The following is a 16,513-nucleotide window of genomic DNA, read 5'->3' as shown; positions in this document are numbered from 1 at the left end:
GCCCATGTTAGTTAAGGGAGAGGCACTCCGCAGTGAAAGCGTTTAACAGAAACAGAAGAGTTTGCGGTCTGAAGGGTGCCCCGGCTCCTGGATGGAGTTTGGAACTGGTGCTCCTCATGTGCTGTGGGTCCCAGTCGGCCCCGCGCTCCCTGCGGTGCTGCCCCGGGCTTGCGGGCGGTGTGTGTGTGGGGGGGTGTCATTTGCAATTAGCCGGTTACTGACCACCCCACAGGGCCGCGCGGCTCTGGCGTTGGTATTGAGAGGCTACTTACTGGAACAGGACCTCCTGGTCCTTTGAAATGCGGGGTAGCTTTGGCTATCAGTAAGGGACATCGAGAAATGCCCCAGATCCGCGGCAGCAGAGGTGCGGTTTTGGTACAAATAACTTGCCCTTAATTGTAGGCAGATGCTGTCCTGTGCCGAGATTGCCACATGTAGGCGACCGGGGCTGCTCTGCACCGGGTCCCTCAGTGGTTCAGGGCAGAAGTAAGCCCCTTTCTTACAGCATTACGCTGCTGTTTGTTTTCACTCGAGTACAGCGAGCTGTCAGCTCTAATAGTTCCTAACAGCATCTTTTCAAAAAGCAGGACCCCACCAGAACACGGCTAACACCGCGGGGCAGCCGCTCGGCTCCGTCCTCCCCGAGAGGAGCTTGGAAAGCCTTAAAACCTGTAAAAACAAACGGTGCAGCCAACAAGTTTACAAATACACAGAGGTTAAACAGCGCGCTGAGCAGCGGGAGGCGAGGGACCCCCAGCACTGCCCGACGGACTGGGAAGGGGGTATTTTACTTTCGGAGACCCCAGGGCGCTGGGAGCAACTGGGGGTCCCGCGCGTCCTGGCAACACACCAGGGGCACCTCCCGGCGGGTGGCCGCTCCGAGAGCCCCTGGATAGCACCGCAGGTGCTGAGCTTCCCCCATCCCCTGCCTCTGCGTGGGGTGAGGCTGGAACGGGGCAGCTGGGGGCAAGGAACCCCCCCGCTGCCCCGTGTTAAGGAGGCTGCTAGCAGCTCCTGGAAATAACTTGTTTGCTCTGAACCCCTCAGTAACTGACGGGACTGCTTCTTTTACCGGCCGCGGTGGAGCTGTACCAGCCAGGCGCTGGCATTGATGGCGCACGTTTGTAATCCTAATTATGAATGAGACTGAAGGGATGGCTCAGCTACGCGGGGACAGCCGGCGCCTCGCACAAGCCTTTCACACAGGAACCCCTGCGGGGAAGCACGGCAGGAACCCCGACGGGGCGGTCGCCCCCGCGGGGTCGGGGCATCCAGCGGCCTCTCCGTGCCCCCCTAAGCCGTGCTGCGCAGGGCCGGCGTTGCACGGAGGACGGGTGTGAGCACAACCGCGCCGTCCGGTCCGCGGGGTTTTGGCTGGGCCGTCAGAATTATGGTTCGCCCCGAGACCTGCCAGCGCCCGGACAGCCTGAGGAGGTGGTGGCAGAACCGGTGCGCACAGAGCAGCTTCCCCTCTCCACAGCCGCCGGACCTGAGGTCGGCGGAGGCGCCGGAGCTGCCGGGGCGCCCCGTCCAGCCTCGGGGAACGCGCAAACACGCCGCGGGTGGTCACTTACATGGCTCGGCTGCCGGAGGGGTCCTTGTGGGGACACACCGCTGCCGCCCCTTCCCGCGCCGAGCCGCGGCCGCTTCGTGAGAATTAACTTTGCATCGCGAGCGAAAAAAAAAGGGAAACAAAAGGAGGGGGAGAGGAAGTAAAAGAGGCGTTAGGAAATGGGCAATTAAACCGACGGAGCGCTAATGAAAGGGGGGGGGGGCGGGGGGGAGAAACAGGAGCGGAGGGGCTCGGTCTTGTCAGGTTTTGCGCAACCCTGAGAAGGTTGCTTCGAGGACCGACGCTGCCCGGTGGAGCCCGAGCCCGGTATGCGGGCGCTGCCGGGGTGCCCCAGCCCCGGTGGCGGTGGAAGGCCGTCCGGGACTGGCACCTCGAGCGGCATCAGCCCCGCGATTTGTTTTGAATGTTCCCTTTTATTGGTGTTCCCCCTTCGCCAAAACGAGCTTGATTACATAGATGCGGTGCCGTGATAACTGCGCACCCTAGACAGCCTAGGTGTAACCGGGAAAGTTCAGCCCAGGCCAGATCAAATCCCAGGCTGTTTAATGCTGGAAGGCTGCATGTTGCTATTAGTGTTAAATATATGGCTAATTATGCGTATGAAAATTAAACATCAGTGTTATGCTAATGGGGCCGCCTTCAGCTGTGGATCAGAGCACTTGAGACTAGCATTTAATCAAATGAATCAGTAACTAATACATCTGCACGTGTGAACTTTCACAAGATCATTTTCCTGTTACAGTCACACCGCTGAATTATGAAAGAAATAATTATCAACACTTTCTAATTATCTAACAAAGTAATTTGGGATTCATCGTGGGCTTTCTGGGGAGGATCTCCTAAGTCCCACCTCATTTACTGCTAACGCACGCGGAAGTTTTCATTTTAAGCTCAAATGCGCCGTTTGGCCGGACAGGGCGAGGTTTGTTTCCTTGGAATTTTTCCCTTTTTTTCTCTTTAAGGACAATAACGGCAACAACCGGGCTGCCCTGAGCCGGGGCGGAGAGCCCCTGCGTGCCCGCGGAGCCTGCGCGGCCGGGCTGGCAAGGGGACGACCGCTTTGTCTGCGGGTCTCGCAAGGTGGGCCCTCACCCCGCGGGGGCTGGTGGAGCGCGGCGGCCGTCCTCTCCGAGCCTCCTGCGCGGCGAGGGGCCGAGGAGAAGGGCGGAGAGCGGCGCGCTGCCTCCTGCCGAGCTCCGGCTGGGCGCCGCCATCCGCCTCCGGGAGCGGGCGGCCCGCGATGGGAGCAGGGAGCCCAGGCGGCTCCGGTCCCTGCTCCGGCCGCGGAGCGTTGCCGGGGAGCCGGCGTAGCGGAGGCCGCCGAGCCGAGCCGAGCCGAGCCGAGCCAAGCCGGCGGTTGCCGTCGGGGCATGCGGCCGGCGCACGGGGACGCGCGGCGCTGGCAGCCCGGCGCTCCGCGCTCACCGGGGTCCGGGCGAGCCCCGAGCGCCTTGGACCAATCCAAAGCGATTATGCAAGACGGCGGACCAATCAGCTCCGCCAGCTCATGAATATTCATAGGCTTGGCTGAGTCAAAGCTTTTAGGCGAGTTTGTGTAGATCTACAGCATCATGCTTAGACTTTTCAAAGAGACAAACTCCATTTTCTTATGAATGGAAAGTGAAAAACCCTGTTCCGCTTAAATTGGGTTCTTTCCTGTCCTGAGAAACACAACAGACCCCAAAAAGGCAAGCTGAAGAGAGAACACACACACAGACCAAGCGACAAGAAATGACCATGACTACCATGCCAGAGAGTCTAAATAGCCCCGTCTCAGGGAAGGCTGTCTTTATGGAGTTTGGGCCGCCCAGCCAGCAAATGTCTCCTTCTCCCATGTCCCACGGACACTATTCCATGCACTGTTTACACTCCGCGGGCCACTCTCAGCCTGACAGCTCGTACAGCACAGCTTCGTCCTTCTCCCGACCGCTGGGCTACCCCTATGTGAACTCGGTCAGCAGCCACTCCAGCAACCCCTACATCAGTTCAGTGCAGTCCTACCCCAACAGCTCCAGCCTGACTCAGACCCGGTTAGAGGAGACAGGTAGGTGCACTCGGCTTTGGGGAGGGGGGGAAAGGGGAGGGAAGGCAAAGAGGGAGGGAAGGTGCTCGTATATTAAAAAACAAACCACAACAGAATCTATCGGGGGGGGGGGGGAGAAATGAAATTAAATTACAAAATATGAGTGAGGAGAGGCTGAGGATCACAGGGGAGCAGTACACAGAGCACACAATGCCTGGCTGGAAAAGAAATCAACCCAGATGTGCACGTATTAGTCTTCGTAATTATTTATTGCGTAGCGCTATAAACAATGTATGCAATTAAGGGTAATTAAACCTAAACTGCAGCCTGTAAAAATAGCAAACTTTCTCTGGGAAGAAGCCTGGGCTGCCATAATAGCCCGGAGCCTTTGTTAGCGTTAGTCGAGCTTCACTTTTCTTCCTTCTCATTATTGTTATTGTTGATGTTGCTGCTGTTATTGTTACTATTGCTGCTGCTGCTACTGCTGTTATTACTATTGCTGCCATTATTATTATTATTATTATTATTTATTCTGCATCGCTTGTTGTTTGTAGGGGCCGAATCCGAGAAAAGCACTGTGGTAGAAGGAGGGGAAGTTCGCTTTAATGGGAAAGGGAAAAAAATACGCAAACCCAGGACTATTTATTCCAGTTTGCAGCTACAGGCTTTGAACAGGAGGTTCCAGCAAACTCAGTACCTGGCTCTCCCCGAAAGAGCCGAGCTCGCAGCATCTCTGGGACTCACCCAGACCCAGGTATAGCTCCGATAGTGGCGGCCTCTCTCCCTTGTCCTCTCCATGTCCCCACGCGTGATGCAGACGGGTCACAACAGGGCCCAACGCGACGCCCGCCCCGACGCGGAGGAGCAGCCGGTGCCACAAAGGCCCCAGAGGGGCCTCCCCGGCGCCGGCTGCTCCTCAGCGATGGGGCGGGCGGGAGAGTCTCACCGGGTGGTTTAGCATCACGAAACGGCAAGGGGCACAGCAACCACTGGGAGATAAGGGGGAGAATCCGGGGGGCCGCCGGGTGTTGGGTCCATTGGACCCGGTGGGGACGGTGTGGGCGGGAGGGATGCTGGACCGTACTGAGGGATGCTGAGCCCTGGCCCGTTCCCGTTCGCAGGTGAAGATTTGGTTTCAGAACAAGCGCTCCAAATTCAAGAAGCTGATGAAGCAAGGAGGGGCCGCCCTGGAGAGCAGCGCCTTGACCAACGGCAGGGCTCTCTCCGGCAGCTCGCCACCGGTGCCCCCGGTGTGGAATACCACCTCCGCCTCTGGTAAGGCCTCGTCGGGGACCCCGGGCACCTACATCCCCAGCTACACGTCGTGGTATCCTTCGGCCCACCAAGAAGCTATGCAGCAGCCGCAGCTGATGTGATTATAAACGCGTTTTCCCCTACCGCAAGCACCATCGGTCCCGAAAAGATTCGCAATCATTATGGAAAAAATAATTTTTAAAAAAATTTTAAAAGAGAGAAATTAAGAAAAAAAAAATAAAAGGAAAGGGGAAAATGAGGAAAAAAATAATAACGGGGGGAAAGAGAGAGAGGACAAAAACACAAAGGAAACCCAAGCGAACAAGCAAGCAGGAGGTCTCTTGCCCGTCCAGCCGCTGGGACGCTGCCCCGCAGCCCGGTGCGGGAGCGCACAGCTGCGATGCGGCCGGTTCCCAGCGCTGACAGCTGCCGGGCGGCCCCGGGCACCGGCCGCGCACCAGCCCGAGAGCACCGCGAGCGGCGGCCGCGGCTTTGTGGGACAATCGGAAAACGATGTTTGGGAGGGGGGAAGCCCTCTCCTCTGTCCTGTCTGTCTGTCTGTGTCTGTTGAAATGTAGGTCATTTATTTGCTACTCGGATCTGACGGTCTCTTCAATTGCAAGGGGGGAGGAAGCTGTACAATGTCCAGAGCTTCTTTCCCTCGACGTTTTCTGTACCTTTCACTCTCCATCTGTATATTTTTTGTTGTTGTTAAAAGGGGAAGACAGGGGTTTTATTTATTGATTTAAATTACCACTATGAGAGCGCCAGAAACAAACTCAGCTCGCTGAGTGCACTGCTCGGACGGACGCACCGTTTACTTCAAACAAAAACACACTCGGCCCCCGACTCCCCCTCCCCACAATAAACCACCTCGAAAGAAGGCGCGATTTTTAACTTTTACAAGAACTTTTCTACTTCGCTGCTGTGGAGGGGCTGGCGCCCAAGGGTTTGCATCTCTCGCGTATTTAACAAAGGGAATACGTGCGCGTTGTTTGCTGCTCGGAAGTGGAGCCGCAGCAGCTGCCGAGCGCGGTGCCGAGGGGAAGCAAGGCGCGGAGAACGGAACGAGAGCCCCGAGGGCGGCGACGGCGGGTGGGGGTGTCCCGCCGGGCGGGCCGGAGCACCCGCGCAGCTCCGCGCAGCCCCGGCCAGGCTTCTCCGCTCAAAGACGGCCCGAAGTCTAAATGCACAAACCGACGTGCAGGAGCTACTCGCTGTACATATTTTATTCATTATTATTATTATTAATATTATTATTATGTAAACATGTTGCACAAATTTAGCCTTTTTTAATTATTATTATGATTTCCGTTTCGTGTGGCTGTAAAACATGATGCTTTGTGTACTGAGATCTTGACATTTTACTTGTGAAACTCGGAAGATGTGATAAACTGAGCTCGGCTGTGTTTAGTGTTCTATATGTCAAAGTTTAGTTTTATATTGAGAATGTTAACTTATTGCTTTGTATCTGGGGAAAGGAAGAAAAACAGAAACAAAACCGAAAACCACACAAATCTTTGTACATAAGTTATAAAGTTTCTTTGAGACAGTAAAATTATGGTTTGGAAAAAGAGACACGCGTGCTCCCTGTCTCGTGGCCTGGGCCAGCCTCCGCGCTACGCGGCGGGACGGCGGTGGCCGTAACCGGGAGGCGAGGATTGGGAAGGGGACGGCCGCCCTGGCAGAGCAGACGGTCCCCGGGTATGTCCGGCCGGACCCAGCCAGCCGGCGGCGGACGTAGCGATGGGCCACGGGACCCTCCGAGGAGAGGCCGGGAACAGCTCCTTGCCCGGGAGGCGGGTGCGGGCGGGACGGGACCGCCACGGCGCCGGCCACGGCAGCCGGGCCGTGCATCCGCTCGACGGCGGAGCCGTCCAGGGGCCGCAGCGGGTACCCCAGCGCCGGGCTCAGCCGTTCCCGCTCCCCGCGCTACTGGAAGCGAAGCGCTGCGGAGAGGAGGGGAGGCGGTCGCTGTCCGGCGCGAAGGTTCCGCGGAGTGTGCAACCCCGAGGGCAACCCGTACCCTCCCCGAATCCCGCACCCACTCTGCAGAGAGCGGGGTCTGCGCAAGGCCGATGCGCGGCAGCGCAGCATCCCCCCAGGCGCGCAAATGCGGCGCGGCGGCCCACGGCGGTTCGGCCCCGAAAACACTTCCCAGAGCTGCATTTCTCGCTGCCTCACGGCCCCAGCCCTGTCCCGAGCACCCCGCAGCCCCGAGCGGAGCGGGAGCTGCTCTGCGGCCCCGCCGCTCACCGGGACCCGCGCAGCTTCTGCGGCGCCTGCAGCCAGAGACCAAACTGCTTTTGACCGGACAGAAATGGGGTGGTCAAGCAGCTCGGAGCGCTTTAAAGATATATTGGCTTCCCCTAATTCAATAAGGTCTTGCTAACAGTTCAAATAGAGAAATTATTAGTTTTCTCTCAGCGAGGCGGTCTTGAGTTAGAGGCTATTATAATTGTACATTTGAAAATGTTAATCTCAATACAGGCCTAATTAATTCTGCCTTGTTGCTGACAAGTAGTTCATCAAATACCTGATTCGAAGATTTTCATAATGAGGATATTAATTAAACTATGAATAATCCAAAGGTGCTTATATTGAAACAATACCTCATTACAATGTTTAAATCCTGATTTCGAATATTATACCTTTAACAATTGTCACCCCGCAAACAAAACCCGATGGATGAGCCTGTAAATGGCAAAATGTAATTTTGGGATATATTTTTTCCTTGTTGGGGAGAAAAAAAATAAAAAAGTGCCCCTCATTTTCAAACACTTCTGAAATAGGTTACACACAGCTTAATGATGATCAAAATGACTCTTTTTTGCAAAAAAAGACCCCAAAGTGCGCGTACAGCTGCAAACCCAAGAGGGTCAGCATCATTTCACTGTATTCTCTTCTTGATTACAAGCCGAGCCCATCAAACACAACATAATTACAGTAATTTCAGGTTTATTTATTCTAATGCAGTTTCCCCATCTCTCTGGTAATTATGAGCAATTTTTTCGCCCAGGGAATCTTTTTGCATTAACAAAAGAGATAACGCACTGAAAGCCAAATTTGCTGTGCATTGAGAAAAGCGAAGGGAAAAAAACCCACCATAAAATAGGTGCGAGCTGCCATCTCTGCAATTCTCCTATATTGGAGCTCTGCAAATTGCTTGCAGGTGTATGGAGCAGAGCTGTCAATAGGAAGGGGCTTCCAAATTAGCAAATGCACAATGTTGAAGTAATGAAGACAGACTTAGCAAAATTGCCAAACAACAGATACCTCTTTAATATCTTCCACCCAAAAAGAAAAAGGAAAAAGAAAAAAAATCCCCTTGGAGTGTCCCTGCGAACCCCCTTGAATGGCTGGGGATGTTGTACATGTGTCAATCTAATTGCAGAGCACAGAGCGGCCCCTGAAACTCGGGGGGGTGGGGGGGGGGAATCAAGTATCAGAGCCCGAGCCCGCCTGCGTTCGGAATATGCTCCCTTCGTTTGACAGAGAGGGACAAGAAATTCCCGCTCCGCTGCCCCTCCGCCGCCCGCCTGCACCGCTCCCGCTGGTGAAAAAGTGCCATGTGGCCCCCCCAGCGCCGGGGCCCCCCCCCCCCCGTCCCTGCCCACAGCCCGGCTTCTGTCTGGGAACCGGGCAGTAGCGCTCCCCTTCGCGAGGAACGGCCAAACGCACACCGCGGAACCACCACCGAGAACGACCGCGCCGGGCCGGCGGCAGTGCGTGGCCCCTCGGAAGCCCCGGGTGGCGAGTGCCCCCGCTCCGCCCCGGCGCCGCTCTGCCCGCGCAACGCTCCGCGGCTCGGCGCGGCTCCCGGCGCGGAACCCCCCCTGCCCTGCCCTGCCCGGCGCCCCGCTCCCGCCCCTCGCCCCGGCGCCGCCGGCGGGAAGTTTTGCGGGAGCCGGTGCCAGTTGTTTCCCCCCCGCTTCCGCGGCCCGCTCGGGGCACCCGTCCACGTCGCGCCCCTTGTGCTCCGTCGCGTCGCCCCTGTGTCGCCCCCCTTACCTGCCGCCTCAGTCCCTGAGGCTCTGGGCACAAGTCTTTGCTTTACAACACACCAAAGGACCGGGCGCGTCTTTTTGCTACGAAAGTTAGCAAAACAGGAGCGACAGTGTGCGAGCAAGACAGGGGGAGAGGATCGGGGAGGGAGAAAGAAAGGGGAGAGAAAGGAAAAGAGAAGGGGGAAAAAAAAAAAAAAAGAAAGAAAGGAAGAAGAAGCCGATCACAATAATAATATCCTGAGAGTGCAAATGTGGATCGAGATCCCCCAGAGATGCACATGCCTCCGAGCGAGAGCTGCAGCCTTTTTGCAGCTCTGCTCTTGCAGAATATGACTGAAATTTTCTGCTATATAGCCTCTGTCTTTATAGCTGATGAAAAAAATTGCAGATTATTAGCATAAATGTTTACTCTTCATTACGCTGATGACATTGTGCACTCGAGATCTTGGTAATCTTTGGGAAAATTATGAGTAATTTTTAAAAATTTTAAAGCAGCAGCAGTTACCATGCAATTCAGGCTAATTCTGCGTAGGCTCCGAACGGATATAATTATCGAGGAGTCAAGATGTTATGCTAAAAACTATGCATTGATATTCCCATTTATTATGTACATACAACTTTGACAATGTTGATGCTTGAAATAGCAGGAAATTGTCTTGCGCAAAAATTACAGTCCATATTAGGACATGTGAAATTGCGAAGAATTATATAGTAATTGCAGGCTTTCAGATGGGAGAGCCAGAATGCTCAAACTAGTGCAAATGTGGATAAAATTACAGATCAGAGCAAAAATTAGGGAAAAAAGGGGTCTGGGATTTTTCAAGTTGGCTATAGGATTCCGGAAGTGTCTAATGCCACATGATTGCTGCAGCTTTAGGGGAGACATTCATGCCTCAAATAACTCCTTTTGCCAGAGCCGCTTTAATTTAATTTCTCGTGCTTTTTCTTTTCACCGGGCAAATGAGTAAATTGCCTACCCACGGCACAAGCCCGGCCGGCCCCGCCCGTGAGACGAAAGGCACCGGGTGCCTCTTCGCCCGGTGGCTGCCGGCTGGGCCCCCCCCCCCCGGCCCAGGCTGCCCGCGGAGCCCCCCGATTACCCCGGTAGCCCCCCGAGACCGGCCCCCTCAGCCGCCCGTGTCTGGGGCCGGGCCCGACGCGGGGGGAGAGGAAGGCGGTGGCGCTGGGACGTGGGGAGGAATCGACCCAGTCTCACCCGCCCCCAACCCATCGTGGAGTGCTGGGGATGCTCTGGGAGAGCCCCTCGGCTGCTCGTCCCGGCCCCGGGCAGCCGAGCCCCGCGTAGCTGCCGCCTTGAGAGGGGGCACTTGGTTCAGAGCGGTGCCCGCCCGGTCCTGTCGGACAGGAAAAGAAAGCATGCGAAAGCAGACTGCAGACACGCACAGATCTATGCGTGTGCACTTGGAGGTGCGGCGCGCTGGTGTGCATCCCCTCCGCATGCTGTGACCAGCATCCCGAGCCGCTGCGAGCGGCGGGAGAAATGAGGAGCCTGGAAGGGCTGCGGAAGATGCGAGGATGCTGCGGGGTGAAGCTCAAAAAGCCTCACTCACATAAACACCAGGTGCGGGCAGCCCAGGGAGAGCCGCTGATAGCGGGCAGCGAATAAATGCGAATAAATAAGTAATAAAGTAATAAATAACCAAACAGGAGAAGGAAGGCGCGGGGGGCAACAGGGGCGGGCCGCCGTCTTCCCAGTCCCGGGGCGGGGTGCTCCGCTCCCGGACCGCTGTGATATACGTCCCCCTCCCAGGGAACCCCCCGCAGTTGTCGGCATCCTGCCCGACCCCATGGGGCTGCGCCACGCTCCGCAGCGCACCGCTGAACCGAGACGGAGTCCATGGGCGAGGAGGGACTGCGGGGAGGTGGCGGGGGGACGAGGGGCAGGTGTTTGGGGGGTGTGTGTGTGTTTATTTAGCAGCGAGAAGCGCCTGTAGAAACGATGGGGCGGGGTGGTTTGGCTGTCCCCGTCCCGGCCGTGCCCCGGGCCCACGGTTTTCTCCTGCCTCCCGGAGGAGCGGTTTAGCAAAACTTGTCATTTGGCAGAGGGGGGTCCCAGACACCCTACACACACACACATACCCCTCCGGGGCCACGGCGCGCTGCCAGGAGCACAGCCCTTGTCAGTCCGCGGGGCAGTGGGCTCCTCCCCACGCGTGCCCCTCTCTCTGGGGGGGACCCCGATTCCTTTCCCCACCCAGCCCGCTCCGTGCCCACCGCCCCAGCCGTGCCCGCTGCTTCCCCCGCTTCGCCGTCCGCCGCTCCTTCCCCCCGGCCGGACCGAGCGGCAGAGGCCGCTGCCGCGGTGTGTCCCCGCGGTCGCCGAGGCGGGAGTGGCGGAGGGAAGATGTGAGGGACGGGCCGCTGTTTCCCGGTGCGGCTCTGGGGTATCCTCCCCGTCCGCGCCGCCGGGGCAGTGCCGGAGCTGGCGGGCAGCTGCCGCTTCCCCCTTTGTCTCTCCCGCTCCCTCCTCTCGCCTCATTTGCGGCCGCCTCTTTCGTCCTCCACCTCCCTTCTTCCTCTCTTTCCCTCACTCCTCCTTCGGTCCTCTGCCCCCCCCCCCCCCCTCGCCCCCAGCTTTTCCCAAGCTCCCAGGAGCAATCCACCCTCCCGGCCCCCAGCTGCGGCGTGTCCCCTGTGCCCTCCCTGCACCTTCCCCGGCCCTGCCCGGGCTCCTTATGCCGAAGCCTGGCGGCAGAATCCTGGTCGTGCTGCACATTCCCTGCCCCGGGCGAGCTGGCCTGGGCCACTTCATCATCGTGCCTGCAGCAGGATCCTCCGCACCGCTCCCTCTCCCCCCGCACCCTCCCAGGCTGGCGGGACCCTCGGTGCGACAAGGGGCAGAGACTCCCCTCCCAGCTCTCTTCTTTCAGACACCGGGACCTCCAGGGGTGCAGCCCAGAGGTTTACACCCGTCAGGGTTACAGGTTGGGGGGGGGGGGGCATTTCCCGAGGAGAGCAGTCTAGAAAGGGGCTCAGCCTGGAGGGGTGCAGGGAGGGGTATGGGGTCCCCCAGAGGGCTACATTCCGGGGACGTCAGCCCTCTCCATCCCGGAGAGGTGCAACTTGGAGGGGGTGCAGCCTGGAGGGATCCAGCCCTCGGGGGTTACATCCCGAGGGGTTCAGCTATGAAGGGTGAAGCCTGGAGGGCTACATCCCAGAGGAGTACGTATTGGAGGGTCCAGTTCTTCGGGAGCACATCCAGAAGAGGCCCAAGCGGTGCCTCCAGCACTCGAAGGGCCACAGGAGGGGCTCGGGGCACCCACCAGCTCCGGCCCAAGCAAATCTCCCACGCGGGCTCCCGGCCTCGGTGCTACCGACGGCGAGGGGGAGGCGAAATCTCCCCGGGGCAGGGCTGCTGCGGGAACCGGCTGTAGGGGCACTCCGGTCCCCGGACACGGCCCTGCCCCAAACCCCTCCGGCCCGGCTGGGAGGCGGCAGGAGCCAGCCCTGGGCGAAATGTGGCTGGCGCCAGCAGGCGGGGGGGCGGCTCTGGGCTGCTGCCGGGAGCGCTGAGTGATTCATGGCCTCGCCGAGAAGACTGTCAGGGGCGAGATTTTACTGTAGACGGGAAGGAGAGGGGAAGAAGAAGGGGGGAGGTAGCCGGCTTGCGGCAACAGTTGCGATGGGGAGGGGGTAGAGGGTTCGCAGCTTTTCACCCCCCCCAGTGAGCGCCGGGGTACAGATCGACACCCCAATCTCCCCCATTCCCAAAGAAACTCAGAGCGGGCACTGGAAACAATAATTTATTTAAATAATCTCTGCTTATTGTAAAAGAAACATAAAAGACTGTTTAAGTTCTCCATAATAAATAACAAAAAATACCCCCCCTTATTTTTTTTCTTTTTTCCTTTTTTTTCTTCCACGACTCTATACATCAAACGGCGCAGGGGCAGGGCCAGTGGCTGGGTTGCCGGTGATGGGGGGATGAGCGGAGGGGTGGGCTCGGCGCCCTCCCCGGGGAGGCCCCATCGGGTCACGAAATCAGCCCGGAGGCATCGCGCGGGCGGAAATCCCCCCTCAACCGCCGCCTGCGACCGGGCCCCCTCACCGGACGGTTTCGATCACGGCTAAAAAGGATAACTTATCCACGGGAGGCTCTTGTCTTAAATGTACATATAAAATTATTTATCTATTTTTTTTTAACATTTTATTCTTTAATCCCCAGCATCAACGTGAGGTTTTCCGCAAAGGCACCTAGCGACTTTAAAAAAATAAAAAATAAAGTTAACCAAAGTTCTGCACCGGTGGTTGGATGGAGAAGCCGGGGAGGAGGAAGGCGGACGGCAGGAGGGGAGCTGGGTACTTGTTCCGCAGCATGGTTATTTTGGCGGCGGGAGGGCTGACCCCGCGGGGCCGAGCGCACAAGGGGTCCGCCGCCGGCGGCGCAACGGATGGGGCGCGGACACCCGGTTCCTCTCCTCCGGGACGGCCGGAGCCGGGCTTCACCAAAATACCAGTGCTGCACCTCAGTAGCCCCTCGGGCTAAAGTCTCTGCGGCGCCTAGAAAATGCCGCTGCCGCCGTGGTGGTGCGGAGGCTGCGTCGGCTGAGGGAGGGGGGCGGCAGCCGGCAGGTGCCCCGGGCCGCCGGGCCCCGGGGGGTACCAAGAGTAGCTCCCGAGGAAAGCTGAGGCAGGGCTGGGGCTGGCGGTGCCGGTGCCCCCCGCTGTGCGCGGGTGTGGAGAGAAGTCCCAGGTGGGGGGCGAGGTGGGGGGCGGCGGCGAGGAGCTGCGGCGAGGGGGAGGCTCCGCCGGGATCTCGCCGCTCTTCCACATCTTCTTGAACTTGGAGCGGCGGTTCTGAAACCAGATCTTCACCTGCAGGAAAGAGGGGCGTCAGGCGGCCGCAGCCTTGCCAGGGCGCCCCGGCGCCGGGGCCGCCCGCGGAGGGGCAGGGAGGAGCAGCTTTGGCAGCCTCGGGCAGTCCCGGCGCTGCCTCGTCGGCGCGGACTCTTCCCCCGCACTGGCATCCCGGGCCTGTCGGGGAGCCGCGGGTCGCATCCACACCTCCCTCCCCCCCCCCCTCCCAGCCGTCCCCATCCGATCCAGCGGAGGACGAGTGGCGGGGCACACCACCGCGGGAGAGCACTACCTGGGTCTGGGTGAGGCCGAGGGAGGCCGCCAGCTCTGCTCTCTCGGGCAGGGCGAGGTACTGGGTTTTCTGGAAGCGCCGCTGCAGAGCCGCCAGCTGGAAGCTGGAGTAGATGGTTCGGGGCTTCCTCACTTTCTTCGGCTTCCCGTTCACGATCCTGATTTCTGGCTCGCAGTCTTCCTTCTCTGCTACGGCAGAAACGTTGGCCCCGGTAAGGAGAGGCGCTCCCGCCACCCCGAGCCCTGTCCGCAACGCGGCATCACCGCCCACCCCGTCGAGGCGGCCCTCCGAGGACGAGCGCCCTCCCGGTCCACCCCGTATCCCGAGCCCCGACCGCCTCATCGCCGGGCCTGGAGTGGCCGTCCGGCTCTCGCCAGCTCCCCAGAGCTGCACCGGGGGTTTTGGACGTACCGGAGTCGTTGTTGGCCGGAGAGGTCCTGCTGCCGTAGGGCCCGTAAGAGCCGTAGGCGCCCGCGTAGCCGAGGTCGTAGCCGGCCTTGGCGGAGTAAGGGGCGGTGCCGCCGCCAGCGTAGGGGTAGGGGCCCACCGGGCCGTAGGGCGGCCCGCCCGCCGCCCCGTGCTGCTGGTTGTTGTAGTAGCTGCTGTCGGTGGCCGTGGAGACGGGCAGCGTGGGGGACTCCTGCGGCTTGTGCAAGCCACCGTGCTGGTAGCTGCTGGCGGAGATCTGGCTGGCGTGCATGTCCGGCACCAGGCTCTCCAGCACCCCGGTCATCCCTCTCCCCCTCCCACCAGGGCACGGGCCGCCGCCGTCCCGCGGCCGTCCCCACCGTGGAGAGGCGGTCAGGGCCGCGCTACCATGCTCGCCGCGTTGCGTTGTGCTGCGCTGCGTTCCGCACCCGCGGGGCCAGGCCGGGGCGGGCAGCCGCGCTCCCGCCGCCGCCAGCGGGACGGGATCTGCGGCGCCGCGCGTAGCCGGGACGGCATTTAACACTGGTCACGTGGCGCGGCGCACGTCACCTAGCAACAGCCAATGGGGTACCCGGCCGCGCCGTATCCCCGCGGGTTCGCAGGGCGCGGGACGGGAGCGGCGCCGGGGGCATGAACAGCAGTGGAGTCGCTCCCTGAGCCGGGCAGGTCGGTGCTATGGACCGGCACCAGCCCTGGCCCTGTCTTATGGCTCATACCACCTTCCCTCTCCACCGCTGGCCGCATCGTGGTCTGATGGGACTGTCCGACCCTCACTCTCTGCCCGGTGTGTGCCTCCGCCGGTAGACCAGCGGCTTACGTCCCGCCGTCAGCGGCATTTCCGCGCTGGCGCTGCGGGCGCCAGTAAGACGGCAAGAGACAAGCGGAGATGGGGGAACCCTGCCTGGGGGTTCCTCACGGCTGTGCTGGGCCTGGGGGATCGGCCACATCGGGAGAGAGCAGCACCCCTCTACATGATAGGGTGGCAGGGATTTCCTGCAAAACCTCCGCGCTGTTACACGCGGAGGGGCGACACTAATGGGGTACACACACGTGTGTATTTCACACGGCAGCTGCTAGCAGTGGCACCCACGGGGCGTCCCTCCACGCGGCAGCCGCTAACGGCTCGTTGTTGTGGGACCGGCTGTGCCAGGCACCCTCCTTCAGCCGTCCGTCCTCTGCCCCGTCCCGGCTGGCGGGCAGCTGCACCAAGAGCGGCGCCGGCCGAAGAAGGGCGGGTGTCTGGTGGGCGCGGCGGCGCTGCCCTCTGCCGGGGGCAGCCCCTCGGGGCACGCTGGGCAGCGGGGCTGTGTTCCAGGGCCGCGGGAACGGCTCCCGGGCTGATTCGGGGTCTCACACTCTGTTTCTCGCGCCCGCCCGTCCCCCCGCACTCGGCGGGCGGAGAGGGGTCGAGGAATGCCGAAAGGCGCGCTTACCCCGCGCGTGCCCCCGCCTCGCGAGCCCCCGGCGCGTGCCCCCTCAGGGGCCCTCCTCGCGCTCGCCGCCGCTCTCCACGGCTGTGTCTGTGGGGGCCGTTCCCTCCCGCCGCAGGTGCCGGTGCAGGTACCGGGCGTCCCGCCCCTGCAGCGGCGTGGCCTCGCCCCGGCCGCGGCCCCTCTGCGGTCACTTTGAAGCGGGGCGCGGCTGGAGCCTGTCGGTCTGTGCCCGGCGGGGCGGTGGCGCTGCGGAGGGCGCCAGGCGAAGGTGAGCGGGGCCGGGCCGGGCCCCCGAGACGCCGGCGGTGGCAGGTGGTCCGGGAGCGGGGCGGAGGGAGTCGGCGCGGTCCGCGCTAAGCCAGGGAACAGGCTCCGCAAGAAGCGACGTGCTGAGAAGCCGGGGGACACCGGCAGTACCTGGCGCCGGTACCTGGCGCCTGGCCCTGCCGGGACAAGTGGAGCCCGCGGGGTCCTGGGGCCGGGCCGGGAAAGCGCCCAGGGGATACGGAGAGGGCAGGGCGCCTGTACCTGTGCTTCTGCCTCTCTCAGGCATAAGGCAGTGTTCAATGCAAAAGAAAACTGGTTTATCAAATCCACAGTCCGAGTTTACTGCTGCCCCAAATTATGTACGACCGCTTCTGCTCTGACTGGCACGGGGAGAAGGAGGGGGCTGACAGCATGTAG

The 16,513-nt window shown here is 60.4% G+C and overlaps 2 protein-coding genes across 3 annotated transcripts; one reads left to right on the top strand and one right to left on the bottom strand.

Annotated features, from left to right (window-relative positions):
• The first annotated feature begins 3,134 nt into the window (after positions 1 to 3,134).
• DLX1 (distal-less homeobox 1) lies at positions 3,135 to 6,426 on the top strand. Its single transcript, XM_061380363.1, has 3 exons — positions 3,135 to 3,617; positions 4,151 to 4,350; positions 4,718 to 6,426. The coding sequence occupies exons 1-3, from the start codon at positions 3,305 to 3,307 to the stop codon at positions 4,970 to 4,972; spliced, it is 768 nt and encodes a 255-aa protein (XP_061236347.1). The 5' UTR covers positions 3,135 to 3,304; the 3' UTR covers positions 4,973 to 6,426.
• Positions 6,427 to 13,242: 6,816 nt separating this feature from the next.
• Positions 13,243 to 14,871, bottom strand: DLX2 (distal-less homeobox 2). 2 transcript variants are annotated; one of them, XM_061375907.1, is made up of 3 exons: positions 14,379 to 14,871; positions 13,968 to 14,155; positions 13,243 to 13,693 (listed from the first exon to the last, which is right to left on the bottom strand). In XM_061375907.1, exons 1-3 carry the CDS (start codon positions 14,698 to 14,700, stop codon positions 13,379 to 13,381), a joined length of 825 nt encoding a protein of 274 aa, XP_061231891.1. In that variant the 5' UTR covers positions 14,701 to 14,871; the 3' UTR covers positions 13,243 to 13,378. The 2 variants fall into 2 exon arrangements, with proteins under 2 accessions (XP_061231891.1, XP_061231901.1); XM_061375917.1 differs by having other exon boundaries at positions 13,968 to 14,152.
• Positions 14,872 to 16,513: the final 1,642 nt, after the last annotated feature.

Source organism: Neopsephotus bourkii, unplaced genomic scaffold, assembly GCF_033783945.1.
Source record: "Neopsephotus bourkii isolate Nb327-2 ecotype Australia unplaced genomic scaffold, CSIRO-AGI_Nbou_v1 NB_196, whole genome shotgun sequence".
Classification (NCBI taxonomy): domain Eukaryota; kingdom Metazoa; phylum Chordata; class Aves; order Psittaciformes; family Psittacidae; genus Neopsephotus; species Neopsephotus bourkii.
The sequence above is the reverse complement of the archived record's forward strand: the minus strand, read 5'-3'. Positions and strand labels throughout refer to the sequence as shown.